The 17,924-nt window shown below is 44.4% G+C and overlaps 1 protein-coding gene across 9 annotated transcripts in view; it reads right to left on the bottom strand.

The window, feature by feature from the left end:
• Window positions 1-1,252: 1,252 nt before the first annotated feature.
• The window catches only part of LOC106567988 (protein FAM222B-like), an 83,314-nt gene continuing 66,642 nt past the window's right edge, over window positions 1,253-17,924 (bottom strand). For all 9 annotated transcript variants that reach the window (XM_014137944.2, XM_014137947.2, XM_014137941.2 and 6 more), the window contains 2 exons: window positions 13,569-13,696; window positions 1,253-5,640 (listed from right to left, as the gene is read on the bottom strand). In XM_014137944.2, coding sequence (XP_013993419.1) covers window positions 3,821-5,640; window positions 13,569-13,650 — 1,902 coding nt within the window. In that variant the 5' untranslated portion in view covers window positions 13,651-13,696 and the 3' untranslated portion in view covers window positions 1,253-3,820. The remainder of the gene's footprint in view (window positions 5,641-13,568; window positions 13,697-17,924) is intronic.

The raw sequence follows: 17,924 nt of genomic DNA, 5'->3' as shown, positions 1-17,924 counted from the left end.
GAACCCAGACCCTCCCCCCCCACCGTGCGCTCTTTATATAACTTCCAATTTCCATCCCTGCCAGACGGATCAAATCCAGCCAGTCCTGCAGATTTCACAGCTTGCTCTGGCTGTGTGACTTCCTGTCACTATTTTGCACCGGATTGCTTTGATACAATCAAAAGCACTGAATGTAATTGGTGCAATCACCGTACACCAGATGTTGCAGTTAAACGACAATGTGAGGCACAAGGGATATGTACACTATATGACCAAAAGTATGTGGACACCTGCACAGGGGCATTGTCATGCTGAAACAGGAAAGGGCCTTCCCCAAACTGTTGCCACAAAGTTGGAAGCACAGAATTGTCTAGAATGTCATTCTATCATGTAGCATTTAGATTTCTCTTCACTGGAACTAAGGGGCATGGAACACTATTCCTCCTCCACCAAACTTTACAGTTGGCACAATGCATTGGGTAGATAGCGTTCTCCTGGCATCCGCCAAACTCAGATTCGTCCGCCGGACTGCCAGATAGTGAAGCGTGATTCATCACAACGCGTTTCCACTGTTCCAGAGTCCAATGGTGGCGTGCTTTACACCACTCCAGCTGACACTTGGTATTGCGCATGGTGATCTTAGGCTTGTGGTGCAGCTGCTCGGCCATGGAAACCCATTTCATGAAGCTCTCGACGAACAGTTCTTGGGCTGACGTTTCTTCCAGAGGCAGTTTGGAACTCGGTGAGTGTGGCAACGGAGGACAGATGATTTTTACACGCTACGCGCTTCAGCACTCGCCGGTCCTATTCTGTGAGCTTGTGTAGCCTACCACTTCACGGTGGAGCGGTTGTTGCTCCTAGACGTTTCCACTTCACAATAACAGCACTTACAGTTGACCGGGGCAGCTCTAGCAGGATAGAAATGTGACAAACTGACTTGTTGGAAAGGTGGCATCCTATGACAGTGCCATGTTGAAAGTCACTGAGCTCTTCAGTAAGGCCATTCTACTGCCAATGTTTGTCTATGGAGATTGCATGGCTGTGTGCTCAATTTTATACACCCGTCAGCAATGGATGTGGCTGAAATAGCCAAATCCACTAATTTGAAGGGGTGTCCACATACTTCTGTATATATAGTGTATGCATAGCTAGCCTAAAATCATTCATCGATTGTTGACTTCCTAACTGGGTCCAAATGCAGCAACTGTTCTGAGGTTTCTGTACCTGATCGATATAGAGGCAAGGTGCGATCTAAAAATCAATGACTATGTGATGATGATGCAGGTAAATCTTTATTTCACACAGTAACCTACTATTGAAATGAAATTTGAGGGACTAAAATGGAAAAAACATGGAATACAGTCTTATCTAAGGAAATCATTCAAGCAATCAGGGGGTAACACTATAAACCTCAATGGGGGGGGGGGGGGGGGGGTAACCCATGCAGATCTACTAGGCAGTGAGCAGACAGGTATATGGTCTGGACACAAACAAGGTTAAAAATATTCCAATTTGTTCCATCTGTTCTCATTGAATGAAGGGTAGTAAACGTATACATACAAATAGGCCTACTCATATTTGTAAGTTCTGTACGGCTCATCAAATAGGAGAACAGGCATTTGGGCATCAAAATAACATGACATCCATAGAACACTAATTTCAAAGCATAAATTAGACCTTTATTTAATTATTACAATATTACAAAAAGAGTAGCACAACTCTCACGCTTTTGCGTCTTCTGTCGTACAGCCAGAGTGACACGTAAAAGAAAGGCTTATTGGGCCTTCTTCCATTTCACAGCAATAGTAAAGGGAACAAAGACGAAAAATAAGATTTAAATAACAAGAAAATCAAGTATTATAAATAGTCACAACTGAAGCTTTGAAACTTTGATTTTTTTTGTTACAACCCAGTAACTACACATAGCTTTAAAATATAATTACAAAATATTACTCCATTTCTTCTTTTCATTAAAAAAAAGAATTTAAGGAATTGCTTTTTCTATTCAACAAAAACTTCATTAAAAAAATGTTTAACAGAAATTGCTGTTCCTCTGTATGTATCCTTGCAGTCTTCCTTCAATCATCATTTTTGATTTTCATTATAACCATGCTTGTTTTCAAAGGAAAGTCCAAGGACCAAATACTTAAGGCTTTTTAAGGGCTTTTTGGGAGGGAGGTGAACAGAATGTGTATGTCAGTGTCAACCCACTCTCACATACAGACACACACGAGCACATACACAACATACGTTTATACTCAACCCACGTCAGCAGGCATCATTCTCACACACACACACACTACACTTTAAAGTTAGAGTAGTATAGTAGGTAAGCCAGTGTACAATAAAATAAACAATGCATTTGCTGTTTAACTTAAGTCATTTTTGTTTACCTCCAAGTGATCTTGCAAGTGATCAATTTGGTCTCTTCAAGCACACTTCATATCAGAATCAGTAGCAACTACACCTAACTTAACGATAAATAAAACATTTAAAAAAACTCAGGATCAAAACTCTGATTTGGTTCATCGTTAGTTTCTAATATAATATTAGTAACAATTATATTTCTTCCACTCCAGTAGTAAGGTTTAGTCCTGCTAACTAGCGCCCTCCCTTCACTAAACAACTGCCAAACAGAACTTTGCATCTCAACAATTCAAGTAATAGTTTTCGGGTTTACCAAAATTATAGGAAAAAAATGTAACCAACATAAAATGGCACATATTTTAAAAGCTGTTTTTCCTTGTCAATTATGTGACTTTGGCCATTTCAGGATTCAGACAGAATGAACAGATTATAATTTATTTTTTCACTCCATTTAAATAAAAAGATGTTATTCCACAATCATGTTGCCAACCGCAATTGGCAATGGTGACAAAATGGTTTGTAATAGACACCTGAATTCATTGCAGCATTTTGAGCAAGAGAGCATCGGTTGGTTGGCTCCCCCAGTCAGTCCCCACATTAAATTGCTCCCTGCAGGATCTAGATGTCAATACAGTATATATCTATACTCTGTACAAACATCAACCTGATTAGATACTTCGATGATAAGACAGGAATCAACCTTGAACAGTGGGTGACCTGATTCATAAAACAGTCCTATTACACAAATAAATAAATACATAAAAAAAAAGCCTCTTTGTACATGTGCATATGGCAAGTGTCTCCGTCTGTACTTTGTAGTGTCCAGTGACTGACGGTTCCACACTGAACCATTCACTAATTATCTCGTCTCTGTGGTGATTTCAAGAGGAAAATATATATATGCTTTTAATTTCGATGTCACGACGAGATTCACATGTAAACGTAATAAGGGAAAATTAGCCACTAGCCAATAAAACTAGTCGGAGTGGAGAAATCCCCACTCGACCCTGTAAAAACATCAAGATCCTTATGAGAATGTATTTTCTTTCCTCCGTCAACGATCAGTGCGTTTTCATCCAGCGTCTGCAGGAGACATCTTTTATGCTTAAAAGAAAAAAACTCTCAGGACAGATCCGAAGTAAAAATAACTCCATATTCCTTAAATCCAGGCACACTGATAGACAGGTAGGATGGGAAAAAAGGTAGGGAATGACGACAATCACATACATAGGAAACGTTCCCTAGAGGGTGCCAACTGAAAGCACTCATTTACAAAATCAATTGATCACTTGCAAGATTGACTACAAAAAAAGAAAACACTGCTCTTTATTAAATATATTTGTCCTTTTTTTAATGTCAGTGTTCATTTTTACTTAATTTAATTGTATTTCATGTTTTTCCTTTCTTAAGACTAAAAGAAGAAGGTTCTTGTTTTTGATAACTGCTGTGTAGACAATGCCGGCAATAGCTTATCTTATCTGTACCCTGGGTGCTGGATGTGAGCGGTTCTGCCGTCCCCTGGGCCAACCTCGGGCCCCACCCTGTTCATTGGTGGCCTGTGCATCTTGCCCATCAGCCCCAGATTCTGATCTCGGAAGCAGGGCGTCTGAAAGTCCCCGCCCAAGTAATCTGCTGTTTTCATCAGACTAGTCTGGCTGGAGGAGGAGGAAGAGGAGGTGGAGCCGCCACCCCCGAGCCTGTAATGGCCTCCCCCAGGGGGCCCGCCGCAGTCTAGCGTGGTGGTGCCCCCTGAGGCCCCCCCATGGAACGGCATGGCCAGGTCCTGAGACCCGGAGCTGTCACTGTTGGGCGTGGGCAGGATGCTGCTGTTCCACACAGCGTGTGGCTGGAAGTAGTGGCCACCATTGGTGTAGTGGGCCAATGGACCCCCAGGCATTGCGTTGTTGTTGATGGGAGGAGAGGGGGTGGGCTTCTCTATAGGAGGCTTCAGGCTGTATGAATGGCCCACACACAGCTCCGGGGGGTAGCCCATGCGGGAAGGGTGCTTGCAGGGGTGGCCCCCACCGTCCTGCTGCATGTGCTGTAGATAAGCCAACTGGTGTTGGTTCCAGCGCATCTGCTGCTGCTGTTGGTGATTATGTTGTTGTTGTTGTTGTTGATGCTGCTGCTGTAAATGCCGTTGGTGTTGCTGTTGTAAATGCTGTTGGTGCTGCTGTTGTAAATTATGTTGGTGCTGCTGCTGTTTGAGATCATTGTGGTAAACAGGCATCCTGTTCATGGCAGCCATGTTGTTTTGGGGGTTAGCGGGGGCAGCAGCCTTGTCTGCGGGACACATGATGCAGTTGGGGTGTGGGGGCAGGCCGGGGGTGCAGGCGTTGGCGTGCGGGTTGCTGTGCATGGACACCCTGGAGCAGGCGTTGTTGAAGAGGTTGCGGCTGATGGGGCTGGGGTTGGCAATCTGGCCCTCACACATGGAGGTGGCTCCAGCCCCCTGGGCCCGGGCTTGGCAGAACTGGTTTATCTGGTGCACGATGCTGCTCAGGTCTGGCTGGTGGCTCTGGTTCAGGCCAGCAGCCATGGTGAGCGGAATGGTTGAGGTAGAGACTGTAACGTTAGGCGGTGCGTCGGCATCGGGCAGCTTCCGGCCAGGGCCACCCTGCAGTCCAGGAGGTGGCTGCCCCTGCTGCTGAAGGTGCTGTTGCTGCTGCTGTTGGAGCAAGAGGGTGAGACCAGAAGGAGGCTGGGGATGGCCCAGTGCTTGGGAGTGGGACAGTGTCTGGGGCCTGGGCAGACCCTGTTGCGGTTGCTGCTGTTGTGGCATGCAGGGTGGGTGTCTGAGGCCCTGCTGCTGCTGGGGGTGAGTCTGTTGTAGAGTCTGTGGGTGAGTCTGGCTCCCAAGTTGAGGGTTCAGGCTCTGCTGAGACTGGGACCCACCCTGGCCTTGGGAAGGGGGATGGTGGAGGTTTAAAGTGCTGGCCGAGGCAGCTGCTGTAAAGGGCCCCCCAGGGCCAGGGGGGTTCATGATGACCCCAGAGGGGTGCAGGCGCACCCGGCTGCCGTCAAAGTCTTTGAGGATGCCCTTGACGACAGGCACCTTGACGATGGCAAGGAGGCCGGCCTTGGCGTTGGCCTGAGAGGGGGGGTAGGGGCTGTAGCGCTGGCCTGAAGTATCCAGCCCGTTGACTGTGCGGCGCACGTGGTTCCTCTGGGGGACCTTGACGCTGTTGGGGAAGATCTTGATGGTCAGGGGGTTGTTGGCAATCTTCTTAGCATAAGCATCCAATTCCGCAGGGGTTGGATACTGAGCGGATCTCATCCTCTGTGTAGTGTCCCCTGGGGTGACAGAGACAGAAAGATAGAGAAGTGGGTGGAGAGAGGGAGAGCGCACGGGGGGGAAGGACAAAGGGGGGAGAGAGAGAGAAACGTGTTAACGCAGGTAAAAAGCTAAATGTCAGGTTTCTTGTCAGAAGAGCAGAAGTGTGGTAATCTGACCGGAGGTTCTAAGGTTCTCTTCTGAGAAGAACGGAACCGGACTGACTTCAACAACATTCTCACATTCCAAATCTCAGCACTTCCCCTAATATCAAAAACAGCACAGTGCTCTCAACATATCTCACAGGGACACTATAGAAGCTGAACCCCAAATGGTACCCTATTCTCTTTATAGTGCACTACTTTTGGTTAAAAGTAGTGCAGTATATAGGGAATAATGTGACATTTTGGACGCATACAGAGAGTTTGATCTTGACTGGATTCCCCGAAGCATGCAACACATTCCAATCTCTATTCCTATTCTGAAGTGCCGTAGTTGAGGTTTACAGTCAGTGAGTAACATTGAGGTCAGTAGCTTCGGGTCATTATGAGTTGTATCTAACAATAAGTGTGTGTGAGATGTGAATCAGAGAGTGACAAGGAAGAAAGGACTTACTTTGCCTGCTACTGATTCCCAGACTAAACAAGGCAACAGTAAACATGTCGTCCCCCACGAATGATGCAGCGCCCCCCCTTGGGCCAATTGAGATATCGCACGTGACTAACATATTTCAGTGAATTACAATAGCTCCTGCCTTGGGCCAAATCAGTGTAATTTTATAAATTCCGGATCTCGATGGTAAGACACATCATTCACCCAAGTTTAGAAAAAAATCGGGCCAGAGTTGTCCGAGATCTTGCATGTGACTAACGTATGAACGAATGGACGGACAGAGACAGATCCACAGTTCCCTCCCCGATTTCATTGTGGGGGACAACAAAGAGGAGTGAGGCAGAAAGGGAGAGGAGGCAGTGTTGGTGCCCTGTGTCTGCCAGGGGGATAGTTCTCCTCTGTCTCAAATGGGGAGGGAGGGAGGGGGGTAGGGAGGGAATGAGGGAGCGCAAGAGGCAGAGAGAGAGAAAGTGCAAGAGAGGTAGAGAAAGAGCGGAGCACATCCATGACAGCAGACAGTAATCACACAGCGTTTCTCTGATCTCTGGAACACCACTGAGCCCTCAGCCCTCTGAGACATTTGTTACAGCTACTAAGCACCTCACTGGCTATATTTAACAATGCCCCAGCGTGTCTGAAGATGCTGTAGTTTGAGTGTGTGTATGTTTTTGTGTTTGGGGGAGTGTAAGACCGATAAGGAGTGTGTTTGACATGTGCATTCAGGCGCCCGTGAGTGTGTCGTGTGTGTGTTCAGCATGTGCTAAGGTGATGGCGTGTTTCTGTCACTCGGTGAGACTCATTTTCTTTCCCCAACTGTAAAAGTCAGTTATAATGTAATATGAGAGAGAGGGGCCTGCCTCCAGCCATTGTGATCTGGGAGAGGTTCTGTATGCAACCTCACCAAGCCTCCCCTCCCCGGGCTGAGCCCTAGGCCTCAAACCCGGTCACCCTCCCTGCCCCAGCCAGCTAGCCTGACCTACATACATACACATGCAGTCGTGTCCCAAATGACACCCTATTCCCTACATAGTAAACTACTTTTGACCAGGGCCCATGGTGCCATTTTGGATACACCGACAGATAGTGAGACACAGGCAGTCCCACAGTGATGCCTTTTGAAAACACTGTCTGAACCAAAGTGAACCCTCATCTTTTAACATCCAAACCATACATTCTTATATTTAGTTATTGTATTAAATTACTATATCTAGTACAACATCCTTCTATTAAATACGTGGGTAAAAAAACAAAACTAGAGTTTTGGAGGGTGGCTAGTTCTGTGTTTACTGGGGACGAAATGTCTAAAATGTCAAGCAATGCTACCGGGTTCCATCACAGACTCATCTCCTAATGTGGATGTGAATAGGTTTCAGTCTTTCCACTCTAGCTGTAAGTCTCTCTCCATCTACCTCTCCTCAGCCTCACAGGCAGCATGCAGTGAGTGGGCTAGGCAGTGTGGCACTAGGCAGAGAGCTGAGCTGTGAAGACTGGCACGGTGGTGTCACAATGCTAAGGGGCTAATTAATCCGCTCTCTTTTTTAACGCACAGGAAACAAAGGATGGCAATATGATGGGCCCCATCGATGAGGATGGGGCGTGCTCTCGCTTCTGTCTCCTGTTGTACACGATAAGCTGCTTCTTTTTGTTGATGTTGAGGGAGAGGTTCTTTTCCGGGCACCTCCCTCTAGTCTCGTTGCTGTTAGTAATCAGGCCAACCACTGTCGTGTCGTCAGCAAACTTGATGATTGAGTTGGAGTTGGGCGTGGCCACGCAGTAATGGGTGAACAGGGAGTACAGGAGGGGGCTGAGCACACCCCTGGAGGCTCCAGTGTTGAAGATCAGTGTGGTGGAAGTGTTGTTGCCTACCCTCACCACCTGGGGTCGGCCCGTCAGGAAATCTAGGATCTAGTTGCACAGGGAGCATTTCAGACCCAAGGCCCGAGCTTAGTGACGAGAATGGAGCGCACTATGGTGTTAAAATTTGAGCTGTAATCGATAAACAGCATTTCAGATAGGTATTCCTCTTGCCAGGTGGGATAGGGCGGTGTGCAGTGCAACGGCGAGTGAGCCGTTGAATTGAGACTGTTTGGAGTTACTTTACTGTGGTTAAATGCGGTGGTTCACGCTTAAAGTTTGGCGTGAATTCTGCCATCTATCCACGGTTTCTGGTTTGGGTACGTTCTAATCGTCACAGTAGGAATAACATCCGATAATGCACTTCCTGATGAACCCAGAGACAGTCAGTGTATTCGTCAATGTTATTGCCAGAGGGGCCCAGTCCGTGATCAAAATAGTCCTGTAGCATGGATTCCAAAATCAATCATTTTTGCCCGCAAAAATCACAAAACAATCCTAACGAAATCCTGGAGGGAGTGCCCAATGGAGGAACACATAGAAAAAGTATTTCACAGTCAGTAACACAGACAACTGTTTTTACCAAACAATATTTAAACAGTAGGGGGGCCAAAGGCTGGCTGGCTCAGTCATTTCTCTCTCAAGACAAGAGTGACTTAACGAATCTCTTACTGTTTAAATTATGTGGACATAGGGAATGTAGTTGTGATCTACTTCAGATCTCCGTATCTCTCATGTAGCCCCTTCGGTAAAGTAGCTGCTGTACAGAGTAAAATTGTTCTGCCTGCTCCATTTGTTGTAGTTCTCTCTACAAGCTTCCTTCTCTGTGCTGTGGAGGAATCGGGGGGCCATTTCCACTTTCCAAGCTGCTGAGGTTAACAATCGCTCTCCCAACAGCATCAGACTCAGTTTGAGAACAAGCTGTTACTGTGTACTTGACCCACTCCTCTCCTCTGATAGTCCTCAACATTTCACAGGTATCGTGTGTGTGTGTGTGTTCTCATCTATTTAACATTGCTCTTCAGTCTCTCTCCCCAATGATAAATAAAGCTTCTGCCCTGAGCCCTATACTACGAATGTAGTTAGAGGAGTTAGCGAGGTAACTTTGGTCAACTCGGAGTTCAAACAGTACCACAGAAGTGGCTCACCTTTCAGCCAGCTAAATTTCTATGGCAACGAGTCCTTCAGATATAACCTGCTCCGGGCAGGCTAACTCAGGGCTTATTACATTTAACCGGAATTAAATGTCTGAGCTGCGAGTTGAAGACTAATGAAGTCAGATTTCCTCCCTCTCACAAAGATTGAGTCAACATAAACTTCATTTGCGGAAGACAACTGATTAAATATTGTATTAATCAAATGTGTTTTTGTGTGTTAAAAAATAGTAATGGTCAAATGCCTATCACGTTACACATTTAGAAATGACAAATGCATTTGAAACTTCACGCACAGTAAAACTTGTATGACTTATTACAATTATTTTATCGATAGGAATGGGAAAAAAGGTACTCGTTCATTGATAAACCAAATCAAACTTTTACTTTCAGCCCCTACTGCTTTGATGTAAATTACAGAACACAGCAGCGCAGCAAGCGACAGACATTATTACAGAGTGGACCTTTTTAAAACCAAACTTGTTCCACTGTACTCTGTCACATGCCTGCCAGAGGAGAGGAGGAGGAACAGAACAACATGGCGGACGTTGGCACTTAGTGAGACTCCCCCTCACTTGGCACTGTGCTCCTGGGGGTAGGCGGATTACAGTGATTCTGAAATTACAGTCTTGATGAGCCATAGATGGAGAGAGACAGTGTTTTATAACACACAAAACTGCTACAGGAACTATCTAGAGGGAGATAGAGATCTCTGTGCCTCAGGGAGAGGGGGAAAAGGGGGGAGATCTAAATCAAGCTGGTCTGTTGGGGTATGCCCTGGGTTGGGTCTGATCAATAATGCACAGAGAACGTAATCTAAAAGCTTTCCCACACTGATCGTTGGATTCAGTCTTTTAAGATAATTAGATGTCACACTGTGCGATGTTACCAAATACAATTTTTTGATATCAACCTAGACAGATTGTATGACTTGCTTGTTCTGTAGAAACATTGTGCGATTGGCTTGCGAGGCTATGTAAGCCGACGTAGGCTACGTCAACTGCAGCGGTGTATTAGATCTGCGCATGTACCAGCACCAGCCAGTATGCATCTTACAAATAGTTTTCATATACAAACTTTATATGTCCGAACTCAGATTTAAATAGGCTTCCCAAAAATAACATGGTCGCTATGGTAAAACGTTTATTTTGATTGGCGATTGTCCATTTATCAAAATCCCATCAGGTGGCCTGATTTCAGATATGTTATGTAAACAAGATTATTAGGGAAATCATTCGTCTTGCAAAGCATGTAAACGTTTAAATCATACTATTATATTAAATCGGACTATTCAAAATCGTATTGTTGTGCGCATACTCAGTGTAGGTCAAGTTCCTATTGGTCAGTCACCAGGATCGGCTCGTAACACCAGCCACACTGCACGATTAAGGCTCCATGTTTTTGCCAGAACTTTGTCGGAGCCTACGGCCGCACGTAGTGCTACATAAAAATCAACAGACCTCGACCCTGTCACAATGAGCGTGCCAAGACATTCCACAATCGTTTACGGCCTAAGATTTTGCACACAACGTGAACATTATGTCTGGACTGCAAAAACGTGGCATAAGATGGCCAACATCGTACAGTCGGAGAGCTTGGATAGGAGATTTGAGAAGATTTCTACAGGACTTGGCACCAGTTCTGAGGGACCAAAAAGACAGGAGAAAACATGAATGGGTGTCCATTGTTCAAAACAACATGCATCTCCTGTTACTCCTGTTTGGTTGTACATTTTGGGCAATGTAACCATCATGTGATCGTAAACCATAGGAATCTCAAATGAATTCAATAACAGCAAATACCGAAAATATTTAGGACTATCGACTGAAGTGTGCGTGCGTGTGTGTGAGAGAGATATGTCACCTGGGGTTGGGAGAGAGGGGGTGGGGGTGAGGTGGTATCACACGTTGAGATAGGTGAGACTGTGCGAGAAGGGTGTGTTGCTCACAGATGGGAAGAAGATGTTCACAGCTTTCTGTAAGTATACTTTTTATTTCTCAACTCAATTTTGAGCTCAATAGCAACTATTTTACAAACAAGATATTTGATATGGCTTTGACATACGGAAAGTGCGAATGTTGGCCATTGGATAGGCCTCATTGGGTGCTAGGCTACAACTGCAAAATGTATTTTTTTACATTACACGTGCTGTTAAGATTAATACATGGCCACTAGCAGGGGGTATTATCTTTAGAGTTAGTGATATAGCTAATGTGCTTTGAGTTTCCCCCAAAATTAGCCCATGATATTAGAGCACAAAGATTTTAGATTGTAGTGGACAAAGACGAAAAGAACATTGGCGGGGCCAAATGCAGGGCAACACGCTATTCAGGTAGGATGAAATTTTGGAACTTTAATTTTTCCGTATTAATAATAATTTGTTTTATTATTATTATTATTGTATTCATTATTATTGTAGGCCTGTTTATTCATCTAAACCAGTTCTTTAAAATATGGAAAATGTGTTTTGTTTCATTCTGTTCAGACATTTGTTTGCTAAATTAAGTTTAATCTGCCTCTAATTGTGTCCCCGTATTTACACTGAATAAAAACAACACACAACATGCAACAATTTCAAAAGGTTTTACTGAGTTACAGTTCATATAAGGAAATCTGTGGATTTGAATAAATTCAGTAGGTGCTAGTCTATGGATTTCACCTCATGCAGCACAACACCTCCTTCGCATAGAGTTGATCAGGCTGTTGATTGTGGCTTGTGAAATGTTGTCCCACTCCTCTTCAATGGCTGTGCGAAGTTGCTGGATATTAGCAGGAACCGGAACACGCTGTCGTACACGTCGATCCAGAGCATCCCAAACATGCTCAATGGGTGACATGTCTGGTGAGTATGCAGGCCATGGAAGAACTGGGACACAACTTACAGAAATTGTTCACAACATTGACATCAGCAAACCTGCTCGCCCACACAATGCCAAACATGCTATCTGCCATTTGCCCGGCACAGTTAAAACCGGGATTCATCTGTGAAGAGCACACTTGTCCAGCATGCCAGTGGCCATCGAAGTGGAGCATTTGCCCACTGAAGTCGGTTACGACGCCAAACTGCAGTCAGGTCAAGATCCTGGTGAGACCGTTTCTGACATCTTGTACAGAAATGATTCGGTTGTGCAAACCCACAGCTTCATCAGCTGTCTGGGTGGCTGGTCTCAGACGATCCTACAGGTGAAGAAGCCGGATGTGGAGGTCCTGGGCTGGCGTGGTTGGACGTACTGCCAAATTCTCTAAAACGACGTCAGACTCGGCTTATGGTAGAGAAATGAATATTAAATGATCTGGCAACAGCTCTGGTGGACATTTCTACAGTCAGCATGCTAATTGCACGCTCCCTCAAAACTTGAGACATCTGTGGCATTGTGTTGTGTGACAAAACTGCACATTTTACAGTGGCCTTTTATTATCCCGAGCACAAGGTAAACCTGTGTAATGATCATGCTATTTAATCAGCTTCTTGATATGCCACACCTGTCAGGTGGATGGATTATCTTGGCAAAGGAGAAATGCTCACTAACTGGGATGTAAATAAATTGGTGCATTTTAGTGAAATAAGCTTTTTGTGCTTATGGAATATTTCTGAGATCATTTATTTCAGCTCATGAAACATGGATCCAACAGTTGTTGCGTTTATATTTTTTTGTTCAGTATAGCTTATAAGTAGGACTGTTGTAAAATAAATATTAGCCTATTGCTGTCATTTGTTAGGTATGGTAGGCACGAGCCTTTCTTTTGTAATTGCTGCAATATAGCCCATGCAAAACTTTTGTGACAGTTTAAACCAGTTCGCAATTGTTTTGTTTCTTTCTGTTGAGCCATTTTCTTGCACAAAATTAAGTTACAACTGCAATGTTGTGTTTGCCACAACATAATATCCTGCTCGTATTTTCCCTATAAACAATGGTTTGACTTACTTCTGATATTACCCTTATAAAGTTTAGAAACTTTTGTTAAGTTTTGGTGTGGGTATTTGCCTATTATACTGCAGGCTTATGTTATGAAGGCAGTGAGCATCAATGCTTCAACTGACTCAGAGGGAGAAAGTTTTAGGACTACCATAATTACTCCTCTAATCTAACAATGCTCAACTTTATAAAAAAAAAATTGGATCGAAAATGTACGAATTAACCTCCTTCCGTACACCAATATCTGTATTGCGAGGTGGTATAACCCCGCTGCTACCTGTGCACTGCCTTTAAAAGACCTTGGGTCTTGTAAATGAAATGAATGACGTGTGTGTGTGAGAGAGAGAGGGAATGAATGACTTGTAAGTGTGTGTGAGTGTGTGTGTAGGAGAGTAGAGTAGAGACCCTTACATTTCTGAAGTCCAGTGTTCATCTGCGTGTGGGAAAGAAGCTGGAGGGAGAGGTCACCTGGCCCTGGCAGGCAGGCCAGCATTTCACAGAGACACTAATGCAACATGGGACATTCGTTGCTACTCACACTGCAGAGAGAGAGGGGGAGAGGGAGGAAGAGAGAGGACAGGAGAGAGGTCAGAACTCAGACATAACTGCAGGGACACATATGCTACATAGAGATACTATAGTAACAGTATAGAGCAGAGTGCTGGCTAATCGAACTCTCAGTCCTGGGGGGGGGGGGTCAGTTCATGCAGGACACAGTTACCTTTCAATTAGAAAGTGTTCCACACCTGGAGCATCAGGTAGAGGTGTCATTTGATGTGAATAACAACTTAAATTAAAACATCAAACAGCCAAGGTAAAACGTGGGGCAGACTCTTCCCCCAGGCCTTGGTAGGTTTAAAATTACTATGTCACAGAGTCAACCCCGCCCCACCCCCTCAAAAGCAAGTGAAATCGCAAAAAAAGCGTCAGCACCCTTCTACAACATTCATTTGGATATATATATATTTTTTTGTTGTTGATCTGGTTGTAAAAAAAGCAAACTTCTCCTTTAATTACAGATATGAACTCCACTCACAAAGAACCCACTCCAGAGAGCAATAGTAGGAACATGGCAGTAAGAAACAAATCAATACTACGGTCTAGGGCTGGGCGGTATATCGTATTTTACTATACACGGCCCGGGTTTTTACTTTACCTTCTATAACGCTATTTGAATGTTTGGGTTGTTAAATGTGATATACCGTGTGTAACCTCCATTTTTATAGTTTACTATGAGTCTTCCCTCTCCGCTCTATCTCCATGCCTCTTTCCACACAGACCTAGTCCCACCGTCACTCAAGGAGCGCATTTGTTGGTTGCTTGACCACGAGCCACGTTCGTTCAGTCTGCATGGTCAATGCAGCACATGCATCATTGATCTTAATATAAATCCACAAGCGCTCTATAATTACAATATTAGTTTGTGTTTCTTACATCTGCAAACAGCTAGTTTGTATTTTCTTAGCAAGTTAAGCTAAATAGTGTTAGCCGCTAATCGCTAGTTAGCTGGCTAGCGATTAGCTAACTACCTAATAAAAGTACTGAGTCAGAGCAAACGGAGCTAGCTAATACAGCTACTACCTAATAAAAGTACTGAGTCAGAGCAAACGGAGCTAGCTAATACAGCCTGATACCAGTACTGGTGGAGGCTTAAATAAGCATGTTGTTTGTGCAACAGTATCTTCTAAATCAAAAGAGGAATAGGCGAAGCATGAATATGTTGGTTATATGAATAAAGATTTAATGTAGCCAAAGATTATAGGGTCCCCTAGGAAACACGGAACATCACTTTGGTTCCTACCCTGTCACAAAACTCGTCCATGGCATTTTCATTCGTTATGTCAAACAACACTGCATTCAAAGTGCCCACTATTATTTATATTCTAACTATAGAATTATAATAAACATTCTATTTCCATGATTCCAAAAGTTCACCCAAGTGTTTTGATCTAAATCGCAATTGCAACATTTGGTTAAAAATAAGGTCTAGTATTTTTGCCCATATGGTGGCAGCGTGGAAATTATCTCAAATGAGTGCAGGAAATACAGAAATTGATGGAAATGCAAGAAATTATTTTAGGTTGAAGTTGAATGGAACAGTATAAAACAATCCGAATGAAGAAAGACCCATTGAAATAATTTAGAATATGCGTTTCCACCCTATGGTCACACACTACTCAAAGCAAATTTAGAACTTATTCATCAAAAACATAAAATACCGTCATAAATTTGAAAAATACCATGATATGCTATTTTGGCCATATCGCCCAGCCCTACTACGGTCCCCAACAAGGCCTCAAGAGGCATCAGCCACAACATGAGTACATTTAGGGGATATCAAACAATGGAGTAGAGAGACCGTTTAAAATTAAATAAATAACAAGGTACTTTAATAATGAGAGGCTGTATGTGTGTGAGAGCTTGCCACCCAGTAACATAATCAGAGGTAACATCAGCAGCAGAGAGAGAACAGCTTTAATTGCAGACTGCTTCACTTAGTTACAGTATTCAAAACACCACAGATGCTTGTACTGAAGAACAGTCAGGGAGCAAATTAAGTCGACAGAGTGTGTTGCCCCGTGCCCTTCTCCTTTGTTGCCGTGTGGCATCAGAACAAACACCGGAGCACAGACTAACACACACTGCGTTGTTATAAGGAAGGAAATTACCCACAAAACAACCTTGGCATGGCCGTCTGCCGCAGGGTGCCGGCTTAAAAGTGCCTGTCCCCTGTAGAAGGGGAGAGAGGGTGAGATGAACTCCCTTTAAAAAAATACAGGAGCTGAAAAAGGTCAGGATGACAGCTCATTTAAATCCTCCCTGGGAGGGGAAACAAAACAAGCCTTAATGAAGCTGGCAGTTACACAGAGAGAAAGACAGAGGTGGAAGGGCGGTTAGGGCTGGGGGAGGCTTGACGGGGGTAGTGGGCGGTAGAGGGAGTGCGCTTTCTTCACACCACCAGACAGATCATGGATTTGCTGCTGTTCTGTTCAATGTGGCAAGGGGTGATGCTGCGTCATCCTCCCTGACACCCCCTCCCCTCCTCCTTCAGTCCTGCACACTCTGCTTCCTGATTTACAGCCTGACCAGTGGCCAACCATATGGCAGCAATCCCTGCCCTTGATTCAACGTGTCACCACGCATTAACTTTAATTGGCCTGATAGGTTGGTTTTTCCCTCCCTGTAAGGATTTGAGGAATAGAAGATTTCAGCACCGGTCTTACAGCTGCAAGGAAGATTTTCCCGCTTTGCGCCGGTAAACCATTTTCCCCCCCTCTTTCCATTCTTTCATCTTAGTGCCAACGTTTCTCTACAAGGATGACAATCTTTTCAAGAACACAAAAGGCATTGGGGTGGAGGTAGTCAACCTCACATCAAATGCAGACATGTGGTTGCAGAGGAATATAGATAGACGAGGATGGGAGGGTTCAGTCAAAACAAGATCCCAATTTATTGGTTTGTTGCATACACACCCAGAGGAATGCATCAACACACACACACACACACACACACACCAGGGCTTGACATTAACTTTTTTAGCCACTTGTTAAGACAAGTAGGACAGATTTTTTACTCATGTCACTTTTTTACTCAAGTTGCAACACAAAAAAATTATCTTACACCATGGGCCAAAACCATGACTTTACATTTTGCTGTATGATGCAAGGAACCACTTCACAAAATTAAATGCATGTTAATCACTGGTATTGACAATGGAAGGCTGCTGTTCTCTGATCCCATATTTTATATCTGCTACAGTTGTGGCTTTGAGCAAGGCACTTAACAAAACGAAGAAGCGGATCGTGGACTTCAGGAGACAGCAGAGGGAGCACGCCCCCTTCCACATCGACGGGGCCGCAGTGGAGAATGTGAAAAGCTTCAAGTTCCTTGGCGTACACATCATTGAAAATCTGAAATGGTCCACCCACACAGCCAGTGTGGTGAAGGTGGCTCAACTGCACCTCTTCAATCTCAGTAGGCTGAAGAAATTTGGCTTGGCCTTTAAGACACTCAAACTTTTACAGATGCACCATTGAAAGAATCCTGTTGGGCAGACCACACCACCCTCTGGAGAGCCCAACGCATCACCAGGGGCACACTGCCCTCCAGGACATCTATAGGACCAGGTGTCACAGGAAGGCCAAGAAAATCAAGGACCTCAGCCACCTGAGCCACGGCCTGTTCACCCCGCTATCATCCAGAAGGCGAGGTAAGTTCAGGGGCATCAAAGCTGGGACCGAGAGACTGAAGAACAGCTTCTATTTCAAGGCCATCAGACTGTTAAATAGTTAATACTGGCCGTCCTCCACCCAGTACCCTGCCCTGAACTTTTGTCACTGTTACTAGCCGGCTACCACCGGGTTACTCAACCCTGCACCTTAGCGCTATATATTTTTTTGCAACTGCACTTGAAGAAACGTTCAAAGTTCTTGAAATTTTCCAGATTGACTGACCTTCATGTCTTAAAGTAATGATGGACTGTTGTTTCTCTTTGCTTATTTGAGCTGTTCTTGCCAAAATACGGACTTGGTCTTTTCCCCAAATAGGGCTATCTTTTGTATACCACCCCTACCTTGTCACAACACAATTGACTGGCTGAAACACATTAAGAAGGAAAGAAATTCCACAAATTAACCTGTAACAAGGCACACCTGTTAATTAACTTTTAACAAGGCACACCTGTTAATTGAAATGCATTCCAGGTGACTACCTCATGAAGCTGGTTGACAGAATGCCAAGAGTGCAAAGCTGTCATCAAGGAAAAGG

The sequence above is a fragment of the Salmo salar genome, chromosome ssa13 (genome assembly GCF_905237065.1).
Source record: "Salmo salar chromosome ssa13, Ssal_v3.1, whole genome shotgun sequence".
Lineage (NCBI taxonomy): Eukaryota > Metazoa > Chordata > Actinopteri > Salmoniformes > Salmonidae > Salmo > Salmo salar.
The sequence above is the reverse complement of the archived record's forward strand: the minus strand, read 5'-3'. Positions and strand labels throughout refer to the sequence as shown.